General features: G+C 41.9%; 1 protein-coding gene across 1 annotated transcript in view; it reads left to right on the top strand.

The window, feature by feature from the left end:
- Positions 1-20720, top strand: part of LOC131199382 (uncharacterized protein K02A2.6-like) — a 47007-nt gene extending 26287 nt beyond the window's left edge. The window contains exons 2-3 of the mRNA XM_058185153.1: positions 3968-4738; positions 20591-20720. Coding sequence (XP_058041136.1) covers positions 3968-4738; positions 20591-20720 — 901 coding nt within the window. The remainder of the gene's footprint in view (positions 1-3967; positions 4739-20590) is intronic.
- Positions 20721-23411: the final 2691 nt, after the last annotated feature.

The raw sequence follows: 23411 nt of genomic DNA, 5'->3' as shown, positions 1-23411 counted from the left end.
CTGATAGAATGATGTAATTGGGATGAGATAGTTCAAATAACTGGTCCTATACCAAGAAGAGCTTTAAAGGTGATTTTTGCAGATCCCTCGCATCCTGGACATAAACTGTTTCAACTCCTACCCTCAAAACGACGCTATAGAGCACTGCACACCAGAACAACTAGACACAAGAACAGTTTTTCCCCGAAGGCCATCACTCTGCTAAACAAATAATTCCATCAACACTGTCAGACTATTTACTGAATCTGCACTACTATTAATCGTTTCATAGTTCCCATCACCAATCTCTTTCCACTTATGACTGTATGACTATAACTTTTTTCTGGCAATCCTTATGATTTATATTGATATATTGACCATCAATTGTGTTATAAATGTTGTACCTTGATGAACGTATCTTTTCTTTTATGTACACTGAGAGCATATGCACCAAGACAAATTCCTTGTGTGTCCAATCACACTTGGCCAATAAAATTCTATTCTATTGTAAAAACATCTTGAATTGGACCCAGAAGAAAACTGGCATATAATGCTGCTTGCATGGCAAAGGTGTTATACAGTATGTGCAATGTTAGAGGTGCCCAAGAGTGCTCACACCAATGCATTCTGCACCAGTTTCAACTTCTGGATTGTCTTCAAAGGTAGCCCCATGTAGATCTATTGTGCATGGGATTGCAACTGAAGCCCTGATCTTTGCATGTTTCATGATCCTTTCCACACATACAAAAGAGGAAGGACTTTGGACACAATGCTGTGCTGATCCCCAGACAGACATCCATGGACATGTCCCAATTTCTGCTTCTCCCAGGGGATTTGTGAATAGGATTTGGTTTTTTAAAGACTGATATAAAATGCACATGCATAAAAGAATAGTGTTTCTAATCTAAGTGTAATGTATCTTTAAATGTTTTGGCGGGAAACAAGCACGTTGCTGATTGGTTGAAGCCGCCAGTTAAACTGTATATAAGGAGAGGTTTTTCCCCAGCCCGGTGGCTGGGTTCACCATATATTAAAGAGCTGTTGTCACTACCCTGGTCTCCAGCCTCGTTACTGCCCAAACTTAACACTGGCGACGAAGGTGGGATTTCGAGGTTAAGAGCACCAGGAACGAGCTGAACGCACGAAAGAACCGAACCCAGCAAAGCTCAGGGCGGAAACGCAGCGATGGCCAGCTACACTCCGCCCGCGCCGTTTGACCCATCCAGGGAGAAATGGGAACGTACATGACCCGTTTCGAGAGCTTCCTCGAGGCAAACGAACTGCAAGGAGTTCCAGACAACCGCAAAAGGGCGTATTTCCTGAGCCACTGCGGTCCCGAGGTCATCGACATCGCGGAAGCCCTGGCAGAGCCAACGCCGGTACAATCGGTATCGTGGCAAACTCTGCAAAATCTATTGAAGAACCATTTCGCGCCAACACCGTCCAAATACGTACGGCGTTTTGAATTTGGAGAGCGCAGACAGCAAGAGGGCGAATCCATCAGCGAGTACATGGCCGCCCTGAGGAAAGCCTCCAAGGATTGTGGGTACCGAGACTTGGATGAGGAGCTGTTAGAGCAACTCATCCATGGGGTCAGAGACATTCGTTTGCGGAGGCGGCTGCTATCAAAAAGCAATCTAACACTGGCAAACGCTCTGGACGAAGCCAGAGCTCATGAGATGTCCACCCAAGCGGCGGAAACCCTACAAAAGCCACTCACGCCAACGGCGGGCAAGAAATCAACCCCGGTACACAACGAAGAAATCCAGACCGAATCAGACGGCGAGGATGAGGAAGGAGTTTGTCTCACCGGGAGAAGGGGCAAAGAAGACCGGGATGAATGCGGAAGTTGCGGAGGGCAACACCAGCGTCAACAATGCAAGTTCAAGGACGCTACATGTCGGCGGTGCGAGAAGAAGGGGCACCTGGCTCAAGTCTGTCGAGCACCCCAACCTTCCCGCCGAAAATTCAAACCAACCAATCAGAGCGCGGGATCGGCTAGGCGACCCGTGATTGGTCAAAACAAAAAGGGCGCGAACTCAAATCGAACGACCGTGATAATAGGCCGCGCAGCAACCCGTGTAGAGAAGAAAATCTTCACGAAACCGAAAATCGAAGGAGTGCCGTGCCGACTAGAAGTGGACACAGGGTCAGCGATCACAATCATGTCCTGGGACACTTTTGCGAAAGCTTTGCCGAAAATCGCCAAACGCAAACTGCAAACACAGCGGCTAAGAGTTCACGACTACCAAGGGAATCGCATCCCTGTTCGAGGGACCACCTCCGTCCGCGTCGAGTACGGACCACACAAGAAGACCCTGCCCATCACGATAGTCGAAGGGACCCTGCCAAGTTTGTTGGGACTAGACTGGTTCCGTGCGTTGGGCATGGGAGTGACTGGCATCTACAGAAATGACTTTAACCTAAAGGACACACTCATGGACGAATTCAAAGATGTTTCAAGGACTGCCTGGGCAAGTACAAGGGGACCCCTATTTCCTTCAATTTAGACCCCCAGGTAGCCCCCATACGGTTAAAAGCAAGGAGGGTCCCTTTTGCCCTTAAACCCAAGATTGACAAGGAGATAGACAAGCTCATCAGTCAGGGGATACTAGTGCCAGTCGATCATGCAAAGTGGGAGACGCCAATCGTCACCCCAGTGAAACCAGATGGGTCAGTTAGAATCTGCGCTGACTACAAGGCAACGTTAAACAAAGCCTTGCAAAAGCGCTTACCGGTCCCGTGGTACAACACTTGCTGCACTCGCTGGGGCAAGGGCACGTTTTGCCAAATTAGATTTGGCTCAAGCCTATCAACAACTGCCCGTAGACGCCAACACAGCCAAGCCCAGACAATTGTGACTCACAGAGGTGCTTTCAAGTGTACCCGTTACAGTTTGGGGTGAGTGTGGCACCTGGTCTATTTCAAAATTTAATGGAGCGACTTCTGCAAGGGCTCCGGGGTAGTCCCTATTTTGATGATGTATTGGTATCAGCCAAAATTTAGAAGAATTGGGGAGCGTTGAGAAAAGTTCTGGGCATTTTCCGTCAGCCGGTCTAAAGGTTAAAGTGAACAAATGCCAAATAGGGTAGAATCAGAGAGTTCTTGGGCTACAGAATAGACAAGGAGGAATTCACCCCACTGAGAGCAAGGTCAAGGCAATAAGAAAGGCTCCAGCGCCCAAAAACAAAACAGAGCTACAGGCATTCCTGGGTCTAGTGAACTTTTACGCGGTCTTTTTGAAAAATAAGGCAACCGTTGCCGAGCCGCTACATAAGTTACTGGGAAAGAATACTGTTTGGTCTTGGGGAAAGTCGGAAGCTAGGGCTTTCGAAGCAGTAAAAAACCTACTCTCGAGCGATAGCTTACTGATCCAGTATCATAGCACAATGCCATTGGTATTAGTTTGCGATGCTTCCCCTTACGGGGTGGGGGCTGTGCTCAGCCACAGGCTTCCAAATGGCACAGAAGCCCCAATAGCCTTCTACTCCAGAACGATGTCCTCGACAGAGAGGAACTATAGCCAGTTAGATAAGGAAGCTCTAGCTATAGTGTCAGGGGTAAAAAAGTTTCACGAATACGTTTTTGGTAGAGACTTTGAAATTGTTACAGACCATAGGCCACTGTTAGGGTTACTGGCGGGCGACCGCCCAACGCCTGTGGCACTTTCGTCCCGATTGACCCGATGGACTATCTTTTTAGCCGCCTACTCCTACAAACTACAGCATCGGCCGGGAAAAGAGTTGGGGCATGCGGACGCATTAAGCAGATGCCCACTACCAGGGGCGATCGAGGACCCCACTCCGGGGACGCCCATACTGTTAATTGACTCTCTGGACTCTGGCCCAGTCACGTCTAAGGAGGTGGCTCGGGCGTCATACCGGGACATTACTTTGAGAACTGTACTTGGTTGGGTACAAAGAGGGTGGCCGCGGGCAAGGCGTTTTAAAGAATTTGTAAAGAAACGTGGGGAACTTTCGGCTCAAGGGGGGTGCCTGCTATGGGGGGATCGAGTGGTGATCCCAGAGAAATTGAGGAAAAGGGTGTTGGATCTCCTCCACGAGGGTCACCCAGGGATCGTAAGGATGAAGGGTCTAGCAAGAAGCTATGTGTGGTGGCCCTTAATGGACTCAGAAATTGCTGAAAGGGTAGGGAAATGCCAGGCCTGCCAGGAGTCCAGACCACTACCCCCAACGGCCCCGGTTCGGGAATGGGAAAGACCCCAAGGGCCCTGGTCTAGAATCCACATTGATTTTGCCGGCCCCTTCCACGGCCAAACCTTCCTGGTAGTAGTCGATGCCTACTCCAAATGGCTGGAAATCATTCTCATGAGATCCATGACAGCCGAGGCCGTGATCTCAGTCCTACGGCACCTATTTGTAACCCATGGGTTGCCCGACACGTTAGTATCCGATAACGGCCCGCAATTCACGGCAACCCAGTTTGAGGAGTACTTGGCAGAAGAGGGCATCCGGCATACCCTCTTGGCGCCTTTCCACCCTGCGACGAATGGCCTTGCAGAGCGTTTCGTCCGGAGCGCAAAAGAGGCATTGTCCAGACTCAAGCCAGGCGACTGGCAAACAAAAATAGATGTTTTCCTGGCCGTCCAACACAGAACCCCCTGTGCCACAACCGGCAGAAGCCCAGCAGAATTATTAATGGGCCGAAAGCTCAGGTGCCCACTAGACCGTTTAAATCCAAACTATACACCGGAGGGTTACAAGGGGGAACTCGAAAAAACAAGAGGGATGGAAATAGGCGACCGAGTGTGGGCACACAACTATGGTGAAGGCCCGATCTGGGTAGCAGGAAAAATCCTAAACATAACAGGTCCAAAATCATACTTGGTGGAGTTAGGGGACGGCCGAGTATGGAGGCGCCACATAGATCAAATAAGGAAACGAATAGCCGAACAATCCGAGTTAGACGAAACAGGCCCTGACTATACAATGTTTGAACCCACAGCTGACTCAAACCCGGGAAAATCGCAGGACTTATCTGAATTCCCGGAGGTCCAGCGACGCCAACAGGTTCCATTAGAAAACAGCAGGGACGACTCTGCAAATAATCCAGGGCCGGATGGCCTAGAGGAGGAGCTGAGAGGAGCAAACAGCCCCTCCGGTCAGCTCGACCCACTCCCAGGGAATGAACTGCGCAGGTCTGAAAGAGTCAGGAGACGCCCAGTCTATTTGCGTGATTACGTTGAAAAATAATATGTAAATGTGATGTAAATATGGGTAAAGTGTTTTCTGGGAGGGAAGGAGTGTAATGTATCTTTAAATGTTTTGGCGGGAAACAAGCACATTGCTGATTGGTTGAAGCCGCCAGTTAAACTGTATATAAGGAGAGGTTTTTCCCCAGCCCGGTGGCTGGGTTCACCATATATTAAAGAGCTGTTGTCACTACCCTGGTCTCCAGCCTCGTTACTGCCCAAACTTAACACTAAGCAAATAAAATATTGGACTGGTCAAATCACCAAGGTAGCCAGAACTCTGAAAATGACAAGAAAGATGACATACCATTATATAATCTTATAATGTGCAAGGTTATCTGAGTATAAGAACATACCGTAGATGTTCTGTAACACCTTCAATATAAATAAATACATTAGGGCATTAACTTTGAGAACTGGCTTTATCAAAAGTGGGAGGGTTTCTTACCTACTGTTCATGCTGTTACAACATCTGTTTGATTCATAGATAACTGGCCACAGTGAACAGCTGAATGTGTCTTGCTTATTTAATCTTCTGAACCCTGCCCCCATTTTAAAGAATTTTAAGGCTGGAAAAATGTCATCCTGAGATCTTGAAGAAGGAAAGGCAGTTGATCTGAAAGTGCATATGTATTTTAACTAGAGAAGTGAGTTGATCCAGAGCACAGAATGTGATATTGGTTTATTGATCAAGTATACTTATCATCCACTCAGTAAACAAAGTTCTCTACATGGAATTTAAAACTAAAATAAGTTTAAAATGACAAAGCAATACAAGTCATTAATAAACAGCACAGAAATGATGTAAAACATCATATGTACTATTCTAGTATATGATGGATGTGTTAGAGATTTAAATTTAGTAGTTTATTTATTTATTTATTTTGTCACAACAATATATGTAGGTATCATACAAAAGATTATATAGTATATAAACACATATATGAGTAAATATAAGGAGGTATAAGCATATATATAGGAAGAAGAAAAGAAAAACAATAGGACAGGAACGGTAGGCACGTTTGTGCGCTTATGCACGCCCCTTAGTTCTTTTTAGTTCTTTCCCAGTATATACTATACTACACTACACTACACTACACTACACTACACTACACTACACTACTACACTACATTCCTAAGCAAAGGGCTGAAAGAATGCTAACATCCTGGGTTTTTTTGATTTTTTTTTTTGAAATAGCTAACTTAGATGCAAGACTGGGCTTAGCTCAGCTATTACTGAATGCTAATAAACATTAGTTGGATTGACAGTAAAATGCAGTTTTGTTAAATACATGTGAAAAGCCTTATTTCTATGTAACCTATCAGACATAGCAGACAGATAGATGGTAAAAGCTTCCTTGTGTCTTAAACACACTCCTTTAAGTAATAACAAGCCAGTTGGGAAATATTAATATTATATTAGCATTACATAGCAAAATTATGAAAAATTCACATTAAGAATAAGGCGGTGGAGAAGACCCTTCCCTTCATTTATCTCCATAAGACTTTAGCGATCCGATAGACTTATAGCTACAAACAAATGATGTAATCTTTAATAAGGAGCCTCAAATCAGATAAATACAGAGCTGTGCTCACTACAACCTGCACTCTCCCCCCATAACAGCAGTTTCTAGCAGAAATGCCATTTGTTCTTAGGAGAATCTCCTTTGCTTTTACTGTTAGACAGGAACACTGACATTTCCAGGACAGCCACAAAATTTATTCCAGCTGCCATTGCTGCATGCAAGGAAATATTAAAATTTTAGGACTTCACCAATAGCCATTTTTTCTACATATAAATGTAGCTATTTTTATAGGCTTTTTTTATTTGTTAATCCAATTTATATTGTCACCTAACTATCGGAGAAACGTTGGGCGAGAACAAACAAAAATAAAGAATTACAATAAAACAGAAACCGACTAAAACGGCTTAGTTAAAAACATAACATCTATGTTGGAGCTCCCAAACTTCCACTAAAGACACTTACACTTAGTCTGCATATAGCACTGCAGAGAGTAAGGCATTTTATCTTAGTAATCAGATTTTCTTTCTATATGCAGGAAGCTGCTTAGTCACTGTATATTTTACTGATTTAAGCAAGTATTTTTTCTGTATAGATTTTAATAGGTTGCAACCAAAGAAGCATCTCTTTGCTCTTCATTAGCTCTTACTTTAATGCTTGCTTTGGCAACATCAAACCCTAAAGTCCAAGAACGATTCTGCTGAAAAGCCATAAAGTTTAACGTGTGAATGGCAGTCCTCTGGAGACGAGCAGGAACCAGTCAGTGCTAAAAGACCACAAGTGAAAGTGACTGGCTCTAACTTGAACTAAAAAGTCAACATGGCAGCCCACGTCTAATTTGGAATTAGAATATTTTTTTAGAATATGATCTAAAAATATGTATTTGAGAGCATTTCTAGCATGTGGTGAGGACTTCTGAATTCCCAGCAATGACAGGGTTCCCAAAAGACATTGGGTTTCTCTGCTCCCAACTCAGAGGTGTGAGAAGAGAAGATTTCCATATGTCCATTGTAATGTATCTTTAAAAGTTTTGGCGGGAAAATAGCACGTTGCTGATTGGTTGAAGCCTCCGGCTAAACTGTATATAAAGAGAGGTTTTTCCCAGCAAGTTGACCTCAAAGACGCACTCATGAAGGAGTTTGGGGACGTTTTCAAAGACTGCCTGGGCAAGTACAAGGGGACCCCTATCTCTTTTAACTTAGACCCCCAAGTTGCCCCTATCCGTCTAAAGGCTAGGAGGGTCCCGTTCGCCCTAAAGCCCAGGATTGACCGGGAACTGGACAAGCTAGTAAACCAGGGAATTCTAGTGCCAGTTGACCATGCTAAGTGGGAGACCCCTATAGTCACCCCAGTCAAACCGGATGGGTTGGTCCGGATTTGCGCTGACTATAAGGCAACGCTTAACAAAGAGTTGCAAAAGAGTGCTTACCCCGTCCCGGTGGTACAGCACTTACTGCACGCAATGGGGCAAGGGCAAGTTTTTGCCAAGCTAGACTTGGCCCAAGCCTATCAACAGCTGCCCGTAGATAGCAGCACAGCCGAAGCTCAGACAATTGTGACTCACAGAGGGGCTTTTAAGTGCACCCGGTTACAGTTTGGGGTTAGTGTGGCTCCAGGGTTATTCCAGAACCTAATGGAGCGGCTATTGCAGGGCCTACCAGGGGTGGTACCATACTTCGACGATGTACTGGTATCCGCTGAGAATCTAGAGGAATTAGGGGTAAGGCTGCGAAAAGTTTTGGGCATTTTCCGGTCTGCCGGTCTCACAGTTAAACTGAACAAATGCCAGATCGGGGTTGAGTCTGTGGAATTCCTGGGCTACCGGATAGACAGGGAAGGATTCACCCACTGAGAGCATATGCACCAAGACAAATTCCTTGTGTGTCCAATCACACTTGGCCAATAAAAATTCTATTCTATTCTATAAAAGCATATGGTAAATAAGTGCAAGTTAAAAGCAGAACATCAACTTTTAAGATTTTAAAAGTTAAAAGTTGAAAAGGTAGGGAGAACATCCTCAAGAAACCAAACATCTCACGATGGCATATGACTCTTTGACCCCCATGTCGATTAAAACCCTTTCTGAAGGCCCAGAAACATGGGGACCCACTCAAAGAGTGAGGGCAATGGTAGAGGAAAAATTCCTGCCTGAATTTGCTGTCAAAATTCTTTAATCAATGAAAACAGCAACGTACCCTTCCTGCCTGATAGAATGATGTAATTGGGATGAGATAGTTCAAATAACTGGTCCTATACCAAGAAGAGCTTTAAAGGTGATATCCAATATCTTGAATTGGACCCAGAAGCAAACTGGCATATAATGCTGCTTGCATGGCAAAGGTGTTATACAGTATGCGCAATGTTAGAGGTGCCCAAGAGTGCTCACACCAATGCATTCTGCACCAGTTTCAACTTCTGGATTGTCTTCAAAGGTAGCCCCATGTAGATCTATTGTGCATGGGATTGCAACTGAAGCCCTGATCTTTGCATGTTTCATGATCCTTTCCACACATACAAAAGAGGAAGGACTTTGGACACAATGCTGTGCTGATCCCCAGACAGACATCCATGGACATGTCCCAATTTCTGCTTCTCCCAGGGGATTTGTGAATAGGATTTGGTTTTTTAAAGACTGATATAAAATGCACATGCATAAAAGAATAGTATTTCTAATCTAAGCAAATAAAATATTGGACTGATCAAATCACCAAGGTAGCCAGAACTCTGAAAATGACAAGAAAGATGACATACCATTATATAATCTTATAATGTGCAGGGTTATCTGAGTATAAGAACATACCGTAGATGTTTCTGTAACACCTTCAATATAAATAAATACATTAGGGCATTAACTTTGAGAAGAACTGGCTTTATCAAAAGTGGGAGGGTTTCTTACCTACTGTTCATGCTGTTACAACATCTGTTTGATTCATAGATAACAGTGAACAGCTGAATGTGTCTTGCTTATTTAATCTTCTGAACCCTGCCCCCATTTTAAAGAGTTTGTAAAAATGGGGAACTCTCAGCTCAAGGGGGGTGCCTGCTATGGGGGGATCGAGTGGTGATCCCGGAGAAATTGAGGAAAAAGGTATTGGATCTCCTTCACGAAGGCCACCCAGGGATCGTGAGAATGAAGGATCTAGCGAGAAGCTATGTGTGGTGGCCCTTAATGGACTCGGAAATTGCTGAAAGGGTAGGGAAATGCCAGGCCTGCCAGGAATCCAGACCACTACCCCCAACGGCCCCGATTCGGGAGTGGGAGAGACCCCAGGGCCCTTGGTCTAGGATCCATATCGATTTTGCCGGCCCCTTCCACGGCCAAACCTTTCTGGTAGTAGTCGATGCCTACTCCAAATGGCTGGAAATCATTCTCATGAGATCCATGACAGCCGATGCCGTGATTTCAGTCCTACGGCACCTATTTGTAACCCACGGGTTGCCCGACACATTAGTCTCCGATAATGGCCCGCAATTCACGGCAACCCAGTTTGAAGGATATTTGGCAGGCGGGCCAACGCCCGTGGCACTCTCGCCCAGACTGACCCGATGGACTATCTTCCTAGCGGCATATTCTACAAATTACTACACCGGCCGGAAAGGAATTAGGGCATGCAGACGCCTGAGCAGATGCCGTTACCAGAGACTATCGAAGACCCCACTCCGGGATACCAGTTCTGCTAATTGACTCTTTGGACTCTGGCCCAGTCACATCCAAAGAGGTGGCTCGGCTCGTAAGGACATTACAATAAGAACTGTAATTGGTTGGGTACAAAGAGGTTGCTGCCAAGCGAGCATTTTAAAGAATTTTAAGGCTGGAAAAATGTCATCCTGAGATCTTGAAGAAGGAAAGGCAGTTGATCTGAAAGTGCATATGTATTTTAACTAGAGAAGTGAGTTGATCCAGAGCACAGAATGTGATATTGGTTTATTGATCAAGTATACTTATCATCCACTCAGTAAACAAAGTTCTCTACATGGAATTTAAAACTAAAATAAGTTTAAAATGACAAAGCAATACAAGTCATTAATAAACAGCACAGAAATGATGTAAAACATCATATGTACTATTCTAGTATATGATGGACGTGTTAGAGATTTAAATTTAGTAGTTTATTTATTTATTTATTTATTTATTTTGTCACAACAATATATGTAGGTATCATACAAAAGATTATATAGTATATAAACACATATATGAGTAAATATAAGGAGGTATAAGCATATATATAGGAAGAAGAAAAGAAAAACAATAGGACAGGAACGGTAGGCACGTTTGTGCGCTTATGCACGCCCCTTAGTTCTTTTTAGTTCTTTCCCAGTATATACTATACTATACTATACTATACTATACTATACTATACTATACTATACTATACTATACTATACTATACTATACTATACTATACTATACTATACTACACTACACTACACTACACTACACTACACTACATTCCTAAGCAAAGGGCTGAAAGAATGCTAACATCCTGGGGTTTTTTGATTTTTTTTTTTGAAATAGCTAACTTAGATGCAAGACTGGGCTTAGCTCAGCTATTACTGAATGCTAATAAACATTAGTTGGATTGACAGTAAAATGCAGTTTTGTTAAATACATGTGAAAAGCCTTATTTCTATGTAACCTATCAGACATAGCAGACAGATAGATGGTAAAAGCTTCCTTGTGTCTTAAACACACTCCTTTAAGTAATAACAAGCCAGCTGGGAAATATTAATATTATATTAGCATTACATAGCAAAATTATGAAAAATTCACATTAAGAATAAGGCGGTGGAGAAGACCCTTCCCTTCATTTATCTCCATAAGACTTTAGCGATCCGATAGACTTATAGCTACAAACAAATGATGTAATCTTTAATAAGGAGCCTCAAATCAGATAAATACAGAGCTGTGCTCACTACAACCTGCACTCTCCCCCCATAACAGCAGTTTCTAGCAGAAATGCCATTTGTTCTTAGGAGAATCTCCTTTGCTTTTACTGTTAGACAGGAACACTGACATTTCCAGGACAGCCACAAAATTTATTCCAGCTGCCATTGCTGCATGCAAGGAAATATTAAAATTTTAGGACTTCACCAATAGCCATTTTTTCTACATATAAATGTAGCTATTTTTATAGGCTTTTTTTATTTGTTAATCCAATTTATATTGTCACCTAACTATCGGAGAAACGTTGGGCGAGAACAAACAAAAATCGATACCTTCCTGGCCGTCCAACACAGAACCCCCTGTGTCACAACTGGCAGAAGCCCGGCAGAGCTATTAATGGGTCAGAAGCTCAGGTGCCCACTAGACCGTTTAAACCCAAACTACACACCAGACGGTTACAAAGGGGTACAGGGTAAAACAAGAGGGATGGCAGTAGGCGACCTAGTGTGGGCACACAACTACAGCGTGGGTCCGACCTGGGTAACAGGAAAAATCCTAGAGATAACAGGACCGAAATCATATCTAGTAGAGATAGAGGATGGCCGGGTATGGAAACGCCACATAGACCAGATAAGGAAACGCATAACCGGTAAATCAGAAACAGACGAAACAGGCCCTGACTACCCAACGAATGAATCCACAACTGACTCAAACCCGGGGCAAACGCGAGACTTATCTGAGTTCCTGTCGTGTCCCACTCCTCCGCTGACGGCTGGGTCCGGGAAATCCGAATCAGGCGTGCCTCTGCAGCTCTGCCCAAAGTCCTAGCAAAGTCCTCAGAGCAGGCAGGAGACCAGTAAGTGACTTCAGCAAGATAAGTTTGACTTTTGCCTGACTCAGAGACTGCCAGAAAGTAGATCCTTTATATAGGCCATGGGGTGTGGCTCCATGACTCAGCACTCATTAAGGCCTGGCCTCCTTCCCTCTGTAGCCTCCGCCTCCAATCTTCTGATGCGAGGTCACACCAATCAGCTGTTAATAAACCTCCTCAGGCTCACCTGCTGTGGAGGAGGGGGAGGGGTCTAGCTGCTCCGTTTGCCTGGGCATGGAGTCAGGGCTGGGGCAGGGAGATTCTCCTTCTGCAGTTTGTGTGGGCATGGAGCCAGGACTGGGACCGGGAGGCATACATTCCTCAGTGTGCGGGAGCAGGTAAGAAGGCCCCGGCTGCTCTGAGGGCGGGCAAGACACAACAGTTCCAGAAGGTCCAGCGACACCAACCGGCCCATCCTGAAGACAGCGGGGACGACTCTACAAATAATCCAGGGCCGGATGGCCTAGAGGAGGAGCTGAGAGGAACAAACAGTCCCTCCGGTCAGCTCGACTCACTCCCAGAAAGTGAATTGCGCAGGTCCGAAAGAGTCAGGAGACACCCAGTCTACCTGCGTGATTACGTAGTAAAATAAGAGGCTAATTTTATGCAAATATTGGTAAAGTGTTTTCTGGGAGGGAAGGAGTGTAATGTATCTTTAAAAGTTTTGGCGGGAAAATAGCACGTTGCTGATTGGTTGAAGCCTCCGGCTAAACTGTATATAAAGAGAGGTTTTTCCCAGCACTGGCTGCTGGGTTCACCATATAGTAAAGAGCTGTTGTCACTATCCTGGTCTCCTGCCTCGTTATTGCCCGAATCTAACATACATTCTCAAACATCTGAGACAGCAAAGCAGGATTTAATCTTGTCTTCCACATCAGTTATGGACAGGATTCACCCTGTTTATTTACTGAACGTGAAAGCCTTCCAGTCTTAAGCTTGTTGTTGTTTTCCTTTAAAATGACTACACTCTTTGTTTTCTAAGCAACACAGAGACAAAGTGTGTCAGAGGCTGGAAAAGCATGAGAAACATCCTAATGGGAGATAAAGTGAAAAGCATCTTCCAGTGGTGGGATTCAAATTTTTTTACTACTGGTTCTGTGGGAGTGGCTTGGTGGGTATGGCATAGCTTGGTGGCTGTGGTTTGGTGGGTGTGGCAGGGGAAGGATACTGTAAAATCTCCATTCCCGCCTCACTCCAGGGGAAGGTTAATGCAAAATCCCCATTTCCTCCCAATCGGCTGGGACTCAGGAAGCAGAGATAGATGGGGGCGGGGCCAGTCAGAGGTGGTATTTACCGGTTCTCTGAACTACTCAAAATTTCCGCCACAGGTTCTCCAGAACTGGTCAGAACCTGCTGAAACCCACCTCTGGCATCTTCCCATTCTTCCAATGTACTAAGCATAGGTTAGAGCTCTCCAATTTATTTATATATAATAATTTCTTTACTATTATGAAATACATCAGGCCAAGTTAGGCTCTGTAGAATAACTGGACTTCATCTTCAAAAAGCCTTCAGGAGTATACTGTGTTCTTCTAATTAAAACACCACCACCACCACAATACTGAGGCAAGACTCGGCTGGCTATTCTGTAATTACCACTATATTTATTTCAGGTCTCTTTGCAACAATACTTTTGTTTTCTGACAATTAATCTCTGTCTTATTATCAATGTTTTACTCCTGAAAACAACTTCTTAAAACAAATAACAATTTCATCTGCAGAAATAATATTTCTAGATGTTTATCAGCTATGTTAGTAAACTGGAAATCTTGTCCCATTTATTGCTCCACTAATGAAGGCTGTCCATCCTAAAAAAGACAGGCATGCTGTTACTTTTCCCTCAACAGGGCCAGAAATCTACCAGTCCTTCATGTGGATAGATCCATGGTTGTAATGCGTGTGTGTATGTAATATATGACCTTATACTCTACATGGTACAGGTAGTCCTCGATTTACAACAGTTCGTTTACTCATCGTTCATACAATGGCATTGAAAAAAGTGACTTATGACTATTTTTCACACTTACAACCATAGCAGCATCTCCATGGTCACATGATAAAAATACAGTCACTTGGCAACTGACTCGTATTTGTGACATTGCAATGTCATGCAATCCCCCTTTTGCAACCTTCTGAAAAGCAAAATCAAGCCAGATTCACTTATCAATCGTGTTACTAACTTAGCAGCTCCAATTATTTGCTTAACAACTGTGGCAATAATTTGCTTAAGAACTGTGGCAATAAAGGTTGTAAAATGGGGCAAAACTCACTTAACAAATTTCTCACTTAGCAATAGAAATTTAGGGTTCAATTGCAGTCATAAGTCAAGGACTACGTGTACTGGGGATCAGGTTTCTAAATGTTCCAATTAGAACGAATTAAGTCAGTCAGTCTACAACATCCTTTAGTACAAGAACTGAGTGATGGACTCAATGTTCCTTTCTTCCAATTGCAAATGCTTTCCCTGTGTGTAGCATTAACCACTGTGGCTATGATCTCTGACTCAGCAGGCATTGCTTGTCTTGCTGTAGTCAGTGGGCTTCTGATTCTGGACTGCAAAGTAAACACTAGCCATTATTTCTTAATTTGGATTCCATAGCAAATTAAATTAAGGGGATAGCCATAGTTAAAAAGAGATTCAAGAAAATGGTTGGTCCAAGATTCTCTATGGATAATAATTTATATTGGGCAAGGATTTGTGTGAATATATGCTTCTTACATTGTACTTGTACTCTTCAGCTTTGAAATCTCTCTTAAAAACAAAGGAAGGTGTTTTAGTAATTTTGCTGAATTTTAATTCCTTGGTTGGAATGCTTGCATTAATATGGTATAATCAGACAAGGTGTTGAAGACTGTTATAATATCTCTTGCAATTACAATCACAACATAATGTATTGCTTCAAGGATTCTGCAGATTCTTCTGGATTCTGCAGATTCCTTTTACCTTCTGGGGAAGAAACGTACTTCCTCCCTAAACTATCACATAAAACTATTTCCAGCATGAAGGTTGAAGGAAACTGCCAGCAAATAAAGATAGGGTTCTAAAGAGATAGCCTTTAGATGAATCATGCAGCATATCATATCAGAAGGATTCCAGTCTTTGGGATCTGGTAATCGTCAAGACGTCAAGCAATTCCCATGTGAGTCTTGTCTCTTTTTCATTGAGTCAGAAACACTGCAACCGTTTTGCAGCTGAATTTCCATATGCTTTGCTTTTAGAGTTACTAGTTTCTATTTGCCTTGTGTGTTTGGAACTATGGCAGTTACTCTGAGTCTCTGGAATTGCCAAAAAGCAGCTGAAAGCCTATAGAATGAAATTTGTGCACCAGGTTTATGTAGGCACTCCAAGCCATTGAATAACATCTTCATGCCACAGTTTTGTTAACAAGCTAAAAGCAATAGCTTTAGGAACTCTGTTCACTCCAAGAATGTATTTATAAAACTTGTTGCTCCAATATTCCCACGAACCAGCAAAGCATCTGTTAGCATCTCAGTGCTGAACACAGATCTTGTTTTCTTGGTCATGGGCAAAAATTCCACTCATTCTTCCTTTGGTCATTTGGACACCATATGCCAAAAGTTAATTTCCATTCTGAAGTAGGAAGTGGTCTGAGCCAAAAATGTTTCATGTGTTGACCCTAAAGGCTCCAGTAGCTTGAATCAGGGGTCTCCAACCTTGGTCTCTTTAAGACTTGTGGACTTCAACTCCCAGAGTTCCTCAGCCAGCAAAGCTGACTCCCAGGAGTCTGGGAGTTGAAGTCCACAAGTCTTAAAGGGAGCAAGGTTGGAGACCCCTGGCTTGAATGATGGTGACCTGCACTCTAAAAAACTAGGACTGTTAGAGAAATGTGGGGTTTTAAGAGGAGCTTCCTGAATTAGTCTAATGCAATGTATTTTTCAAATTTATATTTAATCAGTTCAATCCAGTTTGGAAATCTGTGTCAAAAACGGGCTTCTGTTAAAGATCTCCTCATAGGATTATGGCATCTAGCCTGCAGGATATTCCAGGGATAACCAAAGATACCCCTTCCTATTAAGGAAATGGCATAATAGTGTCTATAACTTTTAGCATGTTATTATACAGGTATGACCACAACTGAGCCCAAAAGTGAGGCATTTGTTGTGAGTTTTGCCCCATTTTATGACCTTGCTTGCCACACAGTGGTGGGTTGCTACCGGTTCACCCTGTTTGGGGCGAACCAGTAGTAGCAATGGCAGGAGGCTCCGCCCACCCGCCCATCATCAAATACCCTCTGCGCATGCGTAGAAGCTTCTGCACATGCACAGAAGTGGCGTGTGTGTGAGCGAAGCGAGCGTGCATGCGCGAGTGAACTGGTAGCCAAGGTAAGTGAAACCCATCACTGTTGCCACAGTTGTTGTGAATCACTGTAGTTGTTAAGTTAGTAATACAGTTGTTAAGTGAATTTGCACTCCTTCCCCATTGATTTTGCTTGTCAAAAAGTTATCATATGATCCCAGGATACTGCAACTATCATAAACATGAGTCAGTTGCCAAGCATCTGAAATTTGATCATGTGACCATAAGTATGCTACAACGATTGTATGTAAATGTGAAAAATGGTCGTAAATCACATTTTTCAGTGCAGTTGTAACTTTGAACGGTCACTAAATGAACTGTTGTACGTCGAGGACTACCTGTACTCGGAATGGCAGCTTCACATTTTTCTTTCCCCAAATTAACATTAGCTAAATAATTTTATAAAAGTTAATTATTGTCTTTATCTTTCTATCAGAAAATTGGTACCTGTTTCCTTCTAGTTATATGGTATTGATATATTGCTGCAGATACTGTATATTACCCAGGTATGCAAATACTATAAATTCCAAACTGGAAGGTACTATCTAGGTCTTTTGTGTTTTCTCTATTTATCAGCAGACTCAGTGTCAGAATGAATGAAATAGTTGGAAAATAAGCACAGCAAAGAATTTATTAAGTTGGGAAAAACAAATTGGAGTAACCTGTTTCCTTTTCATGAATCCCCCCCTTTTTTGTTGAATATTACAACAAGCTTTGAAATGTTAGTTTCTCCTTTTTCTCTTTCCAATGGAAATATTGGTGAATATTTTCTTCATGAGTACAGGAAGTATGTTCCTGTATTTGTTTTCCTCCAAAGCACACAAAATATTTGCAAATACTGATCAATAAAAGACTCCTATAATAAACATTCATGGCTTAAAACTTGATTTAAGTGGCCTGACAATAAAATATAAATGTTTAATGTATATTCCAATATTTAAAAGCCTATTTTTGACTGATAGAGCATTAATAATGAATAACTTTTTCAACTAACTTCCTAATGTTGTTCTATGGTACAGTACAAGATATAAATTAGGCTTGATCCTGAAAAATTCATGCTTATCTGGACAGGGTCACCCTGCAATCTGATTTTCCTCTGGAAGATTTCTATTATATCACTTTTACAAGAGAATGCTATATCACTTTTACAAGAGAATACACCTGAAACAAAGACCTTTTTCCTGATTTCAAGCAGTAAGAAAAAACAACAACAATAACAAATTACAAATAGTTCCGGAGTTAAATTCTGCCGTCTAAAGGGCTGTGACACAAGCCCCTTCAATAATGTGAAACAGACGTCACTATATTTGCCAATGGAACACCTCAGATTTAGCATATGGCTCTTTCCCCAGTCAGAATATTCATCTAATGGGACAATTAAAATGAGTCAGACCTCTGGAAAATAATTTCTTCGTTCAATTTCCAAGTGATATAGGGATTTTAATTCCAGAATAAATAATGTTTTGCTACTGGATGGGGAAAAAAAAATGAAAACGACAATTAAACAGTCTACCTACATTGGCTAAATATTGCAAGTGGCATAAATCTCAGTTCACTGCCCCCATCAGCATAGTACCCTTACATAGGAAGAATCCAGCTCAAGTCATACATCATGTGGCTGTATTGCTATGCTTTCAGCTACTTCCTTGGGAAACCAAGGAAAAAGACATTTTATAAACCAAGAGAGAAAACACTTAACACATTGTTGACCTTTGTCTCTCCTCCAGACAATCTCCTCCTCTCCTCCATTCAGACAGGTCTAGGACTGTTAGATATAAATTGAGATGATTCCCTAATCTGGATGGTTTGGTGGGCAATATTTTTGGGGCCAATGGTTATCACTCAAGGCTGGTCAGGAACCAAGGCTCCAAAATAGATCTTTTTCTTTTGTGTTGCAGAGGCTAAGGAGTTTGGAACCTGCTTTGTGTAGATTTCAGTGGTGGAAGCCAAGAAAATCCCTGCGTTTGTCATATATCTCCAAATATTCAAAATAAGAATGGGAAGTGTGATACAAATGTCACAAAAGGAAATGCAAGTTTACGCTATAACAATAGAAGAAGCTTCCAAATCACAGTAAGATGTCTTTCATCAGATGCCAGAAGTTAGTATTTGTTTTCTGGGCTGCCCTGTCCCCTTCTTTGATTGCTCAGCCAAAGAATTTAGTCTTATGTGATGGAGCTTCATCCCTTTTTTTGAGAAGGGGTAGGAGTCCTCTCCATCTGCCCAGAGATTAGTAGCAAAATGAGATGTTGATCAGAAAAGAGAAGAAAGAGGAAGCAATATTTTACACAAGTTAAGAAGCCAGAAATAATAGAAACAGAGGTCAGTGGGAAATAAGGATTTTTAGTAGGAACATTTGTGACTACATTAAGTTTTATAAATACATTGATGCTGCTTAATGAAAATATCAAGCCAATTTATCAAGAACAAGAATAGGTAACTTGTGAGCTGCTTTCCTTTCTATCTTTTCTGCTTAAAGAGGTGGCTGGGATCACCAGGGACTGGTGGCTATTGTTTGTGGTGGTGCAATGATTAGAATGCAGCATTGTAGGCTAATTCTGCCAACTGCCAACAGTTCAATCCTGACCGGGTCAAGGTTGACTCACCCTTCCATCCTTCTGAGGTTGGTCAAATGAGAACCCAAATTGTTGGGGACAATATGCTGACTCTGTAAACCACTTAGAGAGTCTGTAAAACACTATGAAGTGGTGGTATATAAGTCTAAGTGTTATTGCTGAACCTCATTTAGTTGGTATCATGCTGCAAATGTTCTGGAGATGTACAGGAGGGTGTTGCAAGTGGTCCATGAGGAGGACTGCAGTGGTCTTGGACAGTTTATCTACAGATATTGAAGGTACTGTTCCTACCTCCAGATATTGAAGGTACAGCTCTTTAGGAGTGTCTATATCTCTATATGAAAGATATAACTATAAAATGGATATATTAGATATTCAGATCAATGACTAAACTAAATGCCGGTCATTGGGCTGAATGAGCGTAGGCTGTAATGGTTTTTATGATTAGAGTAGTAATTTTCTCAAAAGAAGGAAAGCTAGTCTACAAGAACTCATATTGCTTAGGGAAATACTGTTGTGTCACTTCTGTGGGATTTCAACTTGGCATTGGATGGAGAAAATAAGAAAATGGTGAAGGAGTTCTGAACGGATGAGCTTAAAAAAAACCTGTCAATTTTGTTGCTTTTGGGAAACGGTTACAGTAGTGTTTTTACATCTGGCCCTCTTTATATGGGCCTTCCACCTATTCAGTATTTGTTCAGCTTTGCATACCTCGGTACTTTCAGCACCCTCTTTTCAACAGCAAGTGACATAAAAGCTGTCCGTGGATTCTCCTTCTGCTTAGATATTTGGAGCATGAAACAATACAAATGTTTCCATAGTATTTTGCTCCTTCTCTCCCCAACTCCAATTACTTAGTCTTGTTGCTCCCTTGAGAATAAAAGACCATTACAGTTTTCTGTTCAAAACAAACATCTGAATTTAAAGCCCAGGCCTCCAATCTGGGGCTGCATTACTGCACGTTCTGAAAAGAGCCCCAGACGGAGTTGCTCCAGTCAGTTGCTGGAAAAGGATGAGCCAGACAAGAAAAATGATTCCAGGAGTAGAATCACAACTGGGTTTTCTTAACACCGAAAATCAAAAGTCTGTTTCTGTCTTATTTAGTGTCTCTAGCTATTCAAATGAGCAGAAGAGGGTCAATGGTGAGTGTTTGTGTGAAATCAGACAAGCTTTTTTCAGGAAAGGGCTGTATGAATATTTGTCTTCCCAATTGTCCTCTATCTTAGCAACCAGAAAACTCTTCAAACTGCTTTAGTGGCTGTGATTGCTAATGACTGGAAATCTAGAGAGGAGGACCTAAATCCTTGTTCTAATACAGAACTATTTCCATATACGAAATCTGAAGTAGATCTTTAACTTGTCTTAAAACTTTCTTCTGTTTTTAAACAAGTTTGTGGATGAGCATGTATCACATTAAACTGGAAGTGGGATGTTCCCATGGTGAACAAGGTTATGAATAGGACTATACACATAATATTATGAATAGGGTCGCAAGAGATCTGAATCAATGGACAACATGGAATTAAAAGATCAGTCACAGAAATAAATGAAGAATTTGAGATACCATATTCACAAAGAAAATCACACAGATCTCAAATTAAATACATCAATGATGATGATGATGACGATGACAATGATGATAGTAAATGAACACAGTAGCAACAACAGAAAGTAAGAATTAGAATTGAAATAGAAGATCTCTCTTAGTATCAGTAAACTCTTAAAAGAATCATGAACTCTTTTTATTGCTGCATTTGACACACTGGGAACAGGTTGTACTGTTTTCATTTGTAGAGGCTTGGAAATACACAGAAAGCAAGAGAAAAATGGGGATTCACGGCATGTTGAGTTGGAGAAGATCTTTGAAGTTGCCCTGTTCCTGTTTTCTATTCACAACAGGAATCTTGTAAATGTAGCAGTCCTGATAGATGGTGATAACCCTATAGTATTTAAATGCCTCCACTCTATGACCTGCAGGGCCATTGCTTATCTTTACAGAGTTTCTTGTGATATTTTGCTATTTCACGTTACCTGTTATGTTAGTTGTGACTGCAGATTTCAAATAGGAAAGAGCAGCAAACGAGTCAATAAAGGTGGTGAGAAATATGTCCTGAAAAAGACTCTCACTAATTTTTATTGAAAGGGTAGCTCCATCTCTCCAAACAAGTGGCGAAACAGGAATCATAAACAAATTGTAGCATCCCTAACAGGAAAACTTAAAATAAGAAATAACAATATGTTTTACATTTACTATATGGAGTTAGCTTCTTGAAGATACATTGATAAATTGCACAACTCCTCTGGAGGGAGACGAGATGTACAGTGTAGGGAAGATGTATTATGTCTGGCATGGGGAGACAAGGAGAGGCAATGGGAACCATCTCACTTTCATATGAGCGGCTAATCAAATAGCAGATAAATATCTGAGATAAATCCATTCATTTATTCATTTCTTAGGTTTATGTTTCACTCTTATATTTCAAAGATTTGCTAGTCTATCTCTGCTGTCAAACATGCACAGATTTGTTAATACATAAAAAAGTCTGAGATCTCCAATTGTATGGATATTCATTACATTGATGTTATATCTATTTATGAATTGGAAATGATTTCAAAATTTGATCTGTACAGCTAAGCCATGAAAGATGTGGCCTAATATGTATGCAGCCTAACCAGTTACTACTTATAGTGCCTGTGGATTCTGGAGTTGTAGTCCTAATTTAGCTGGGAAGCACTAGGTTGGTATGGTTAGCATTCAGCATCAGACCACAATCCAAGCTGTATACAATAAAAGAGTCTTTTTCACTCTGTTTTTATTCTAATATGGCCTTAACAGTTCACTGCTGATGCTAAGCCTGTCGATACGTATCCAGCGCCAGTGTTTGCTGAAGGTATGAGAAAGCAGAAAAGGGTTGTCATAGCAACTGAAAAAATTCTAGAACAATACACTGTGATAGCTAAAACATCTAATCAACACCAAGAAGAAGAAAAATATTCACTTGTGTATTTGTCATGGGAACTTATAATTTCTCATGTCAGAGTTTGAAAAAAGGAAACAGAACACCAGTCAATTGAATCACACAAGTATTGGTTTTTTAAAAAGGAATTTTGAATCACAAAGCAACATTTAAATTCAACGTTGAAGCCACTTTGGGTATGTGAGGAAATGAATGTGGTAACATCTGTGAATTCCACTGGCTTTCTTACAAGAATAAAGCCACAGGTCCTTTTGCGACAAAGAAAACATGTTTCTTTGCACAAAAGCTATAACGTGAACCTGCTTTTCCTTTCTGCCCCGTGGCTCCTTGTGGAACTCCAAATCTAGATAATATTTGACATGTGCAATATATATCATTTTAATTTCCGTGACAACTTGCTGGAAAAAGTTGGTGGGCTGCAAGATTATGAATGGCAAGGGAGAATGATGACATCACTCTTTTAACAAATTCCTCCCCACTTCTCTTTACAAACGAAAAGGGATATGTGGCCAGAGAGAAAGAGAGATTCAGAGGCAATAGAGAATACTGATCATATGAAAGCTAAGCAGCACATTCTTTAAATAACAATGAGAATTGTTTTTATGAAGCTGAGAGAAGGACCAGACAATGGGATATACAAATGATAAGTATATTTGTTCTTATCCACTGCCCTGCAGGTACGTTCCTCCTGGCGCTGCCTGTTATATCATGGATCATATTATAAGAGAAGGTGGATAAGAAAGAGATTCTTAAATGACTAATAAATCACTCTGACTAACCTGGCTGCCTAAAATCTCAGGCTGAGATCTTTCTCCTCCTCCTCCTCCTCCTCCTCCTCCTCCTCCTCCTCCTCCTCCTCCTCCTCCTCCTCCTCCTCCTCCTTCTTTTAATGTGTCAAACTTTGAACTATTCTTGACTCCTGGGGATTGCCTGCACAAGTCTCTGCTTTTTTCTTGACAATATTTTGACTTGTCCTTGTCTTCTTCTTCCTAGGACTGAGAGAGAGAGTAACTAGCCCTAAGTCATCAACCCAGTTTTCATTCTTACGGTGGGACTAGAACTCACAGTT

The sequence above is a fragment of the Ahaetulla prasina genome, chromosome 1 (assembly GCF_028640845.1).
Source record: "Ahaetulla prasina isolate Xishuangbanna chromosome 1, ASM2864084v1, whole genome shotgun sequence".
In the NCBI taxonomy this organism is placed as follows: Eukaryota; Metazoa; Chordata; class Lepidosauria; order Squamata; family Colubridae; genus Ahaetulla; species Ahaetulla prasina.
This window is presented reverse-complemented; position numbering and strand designations above follow the sequence as displayed.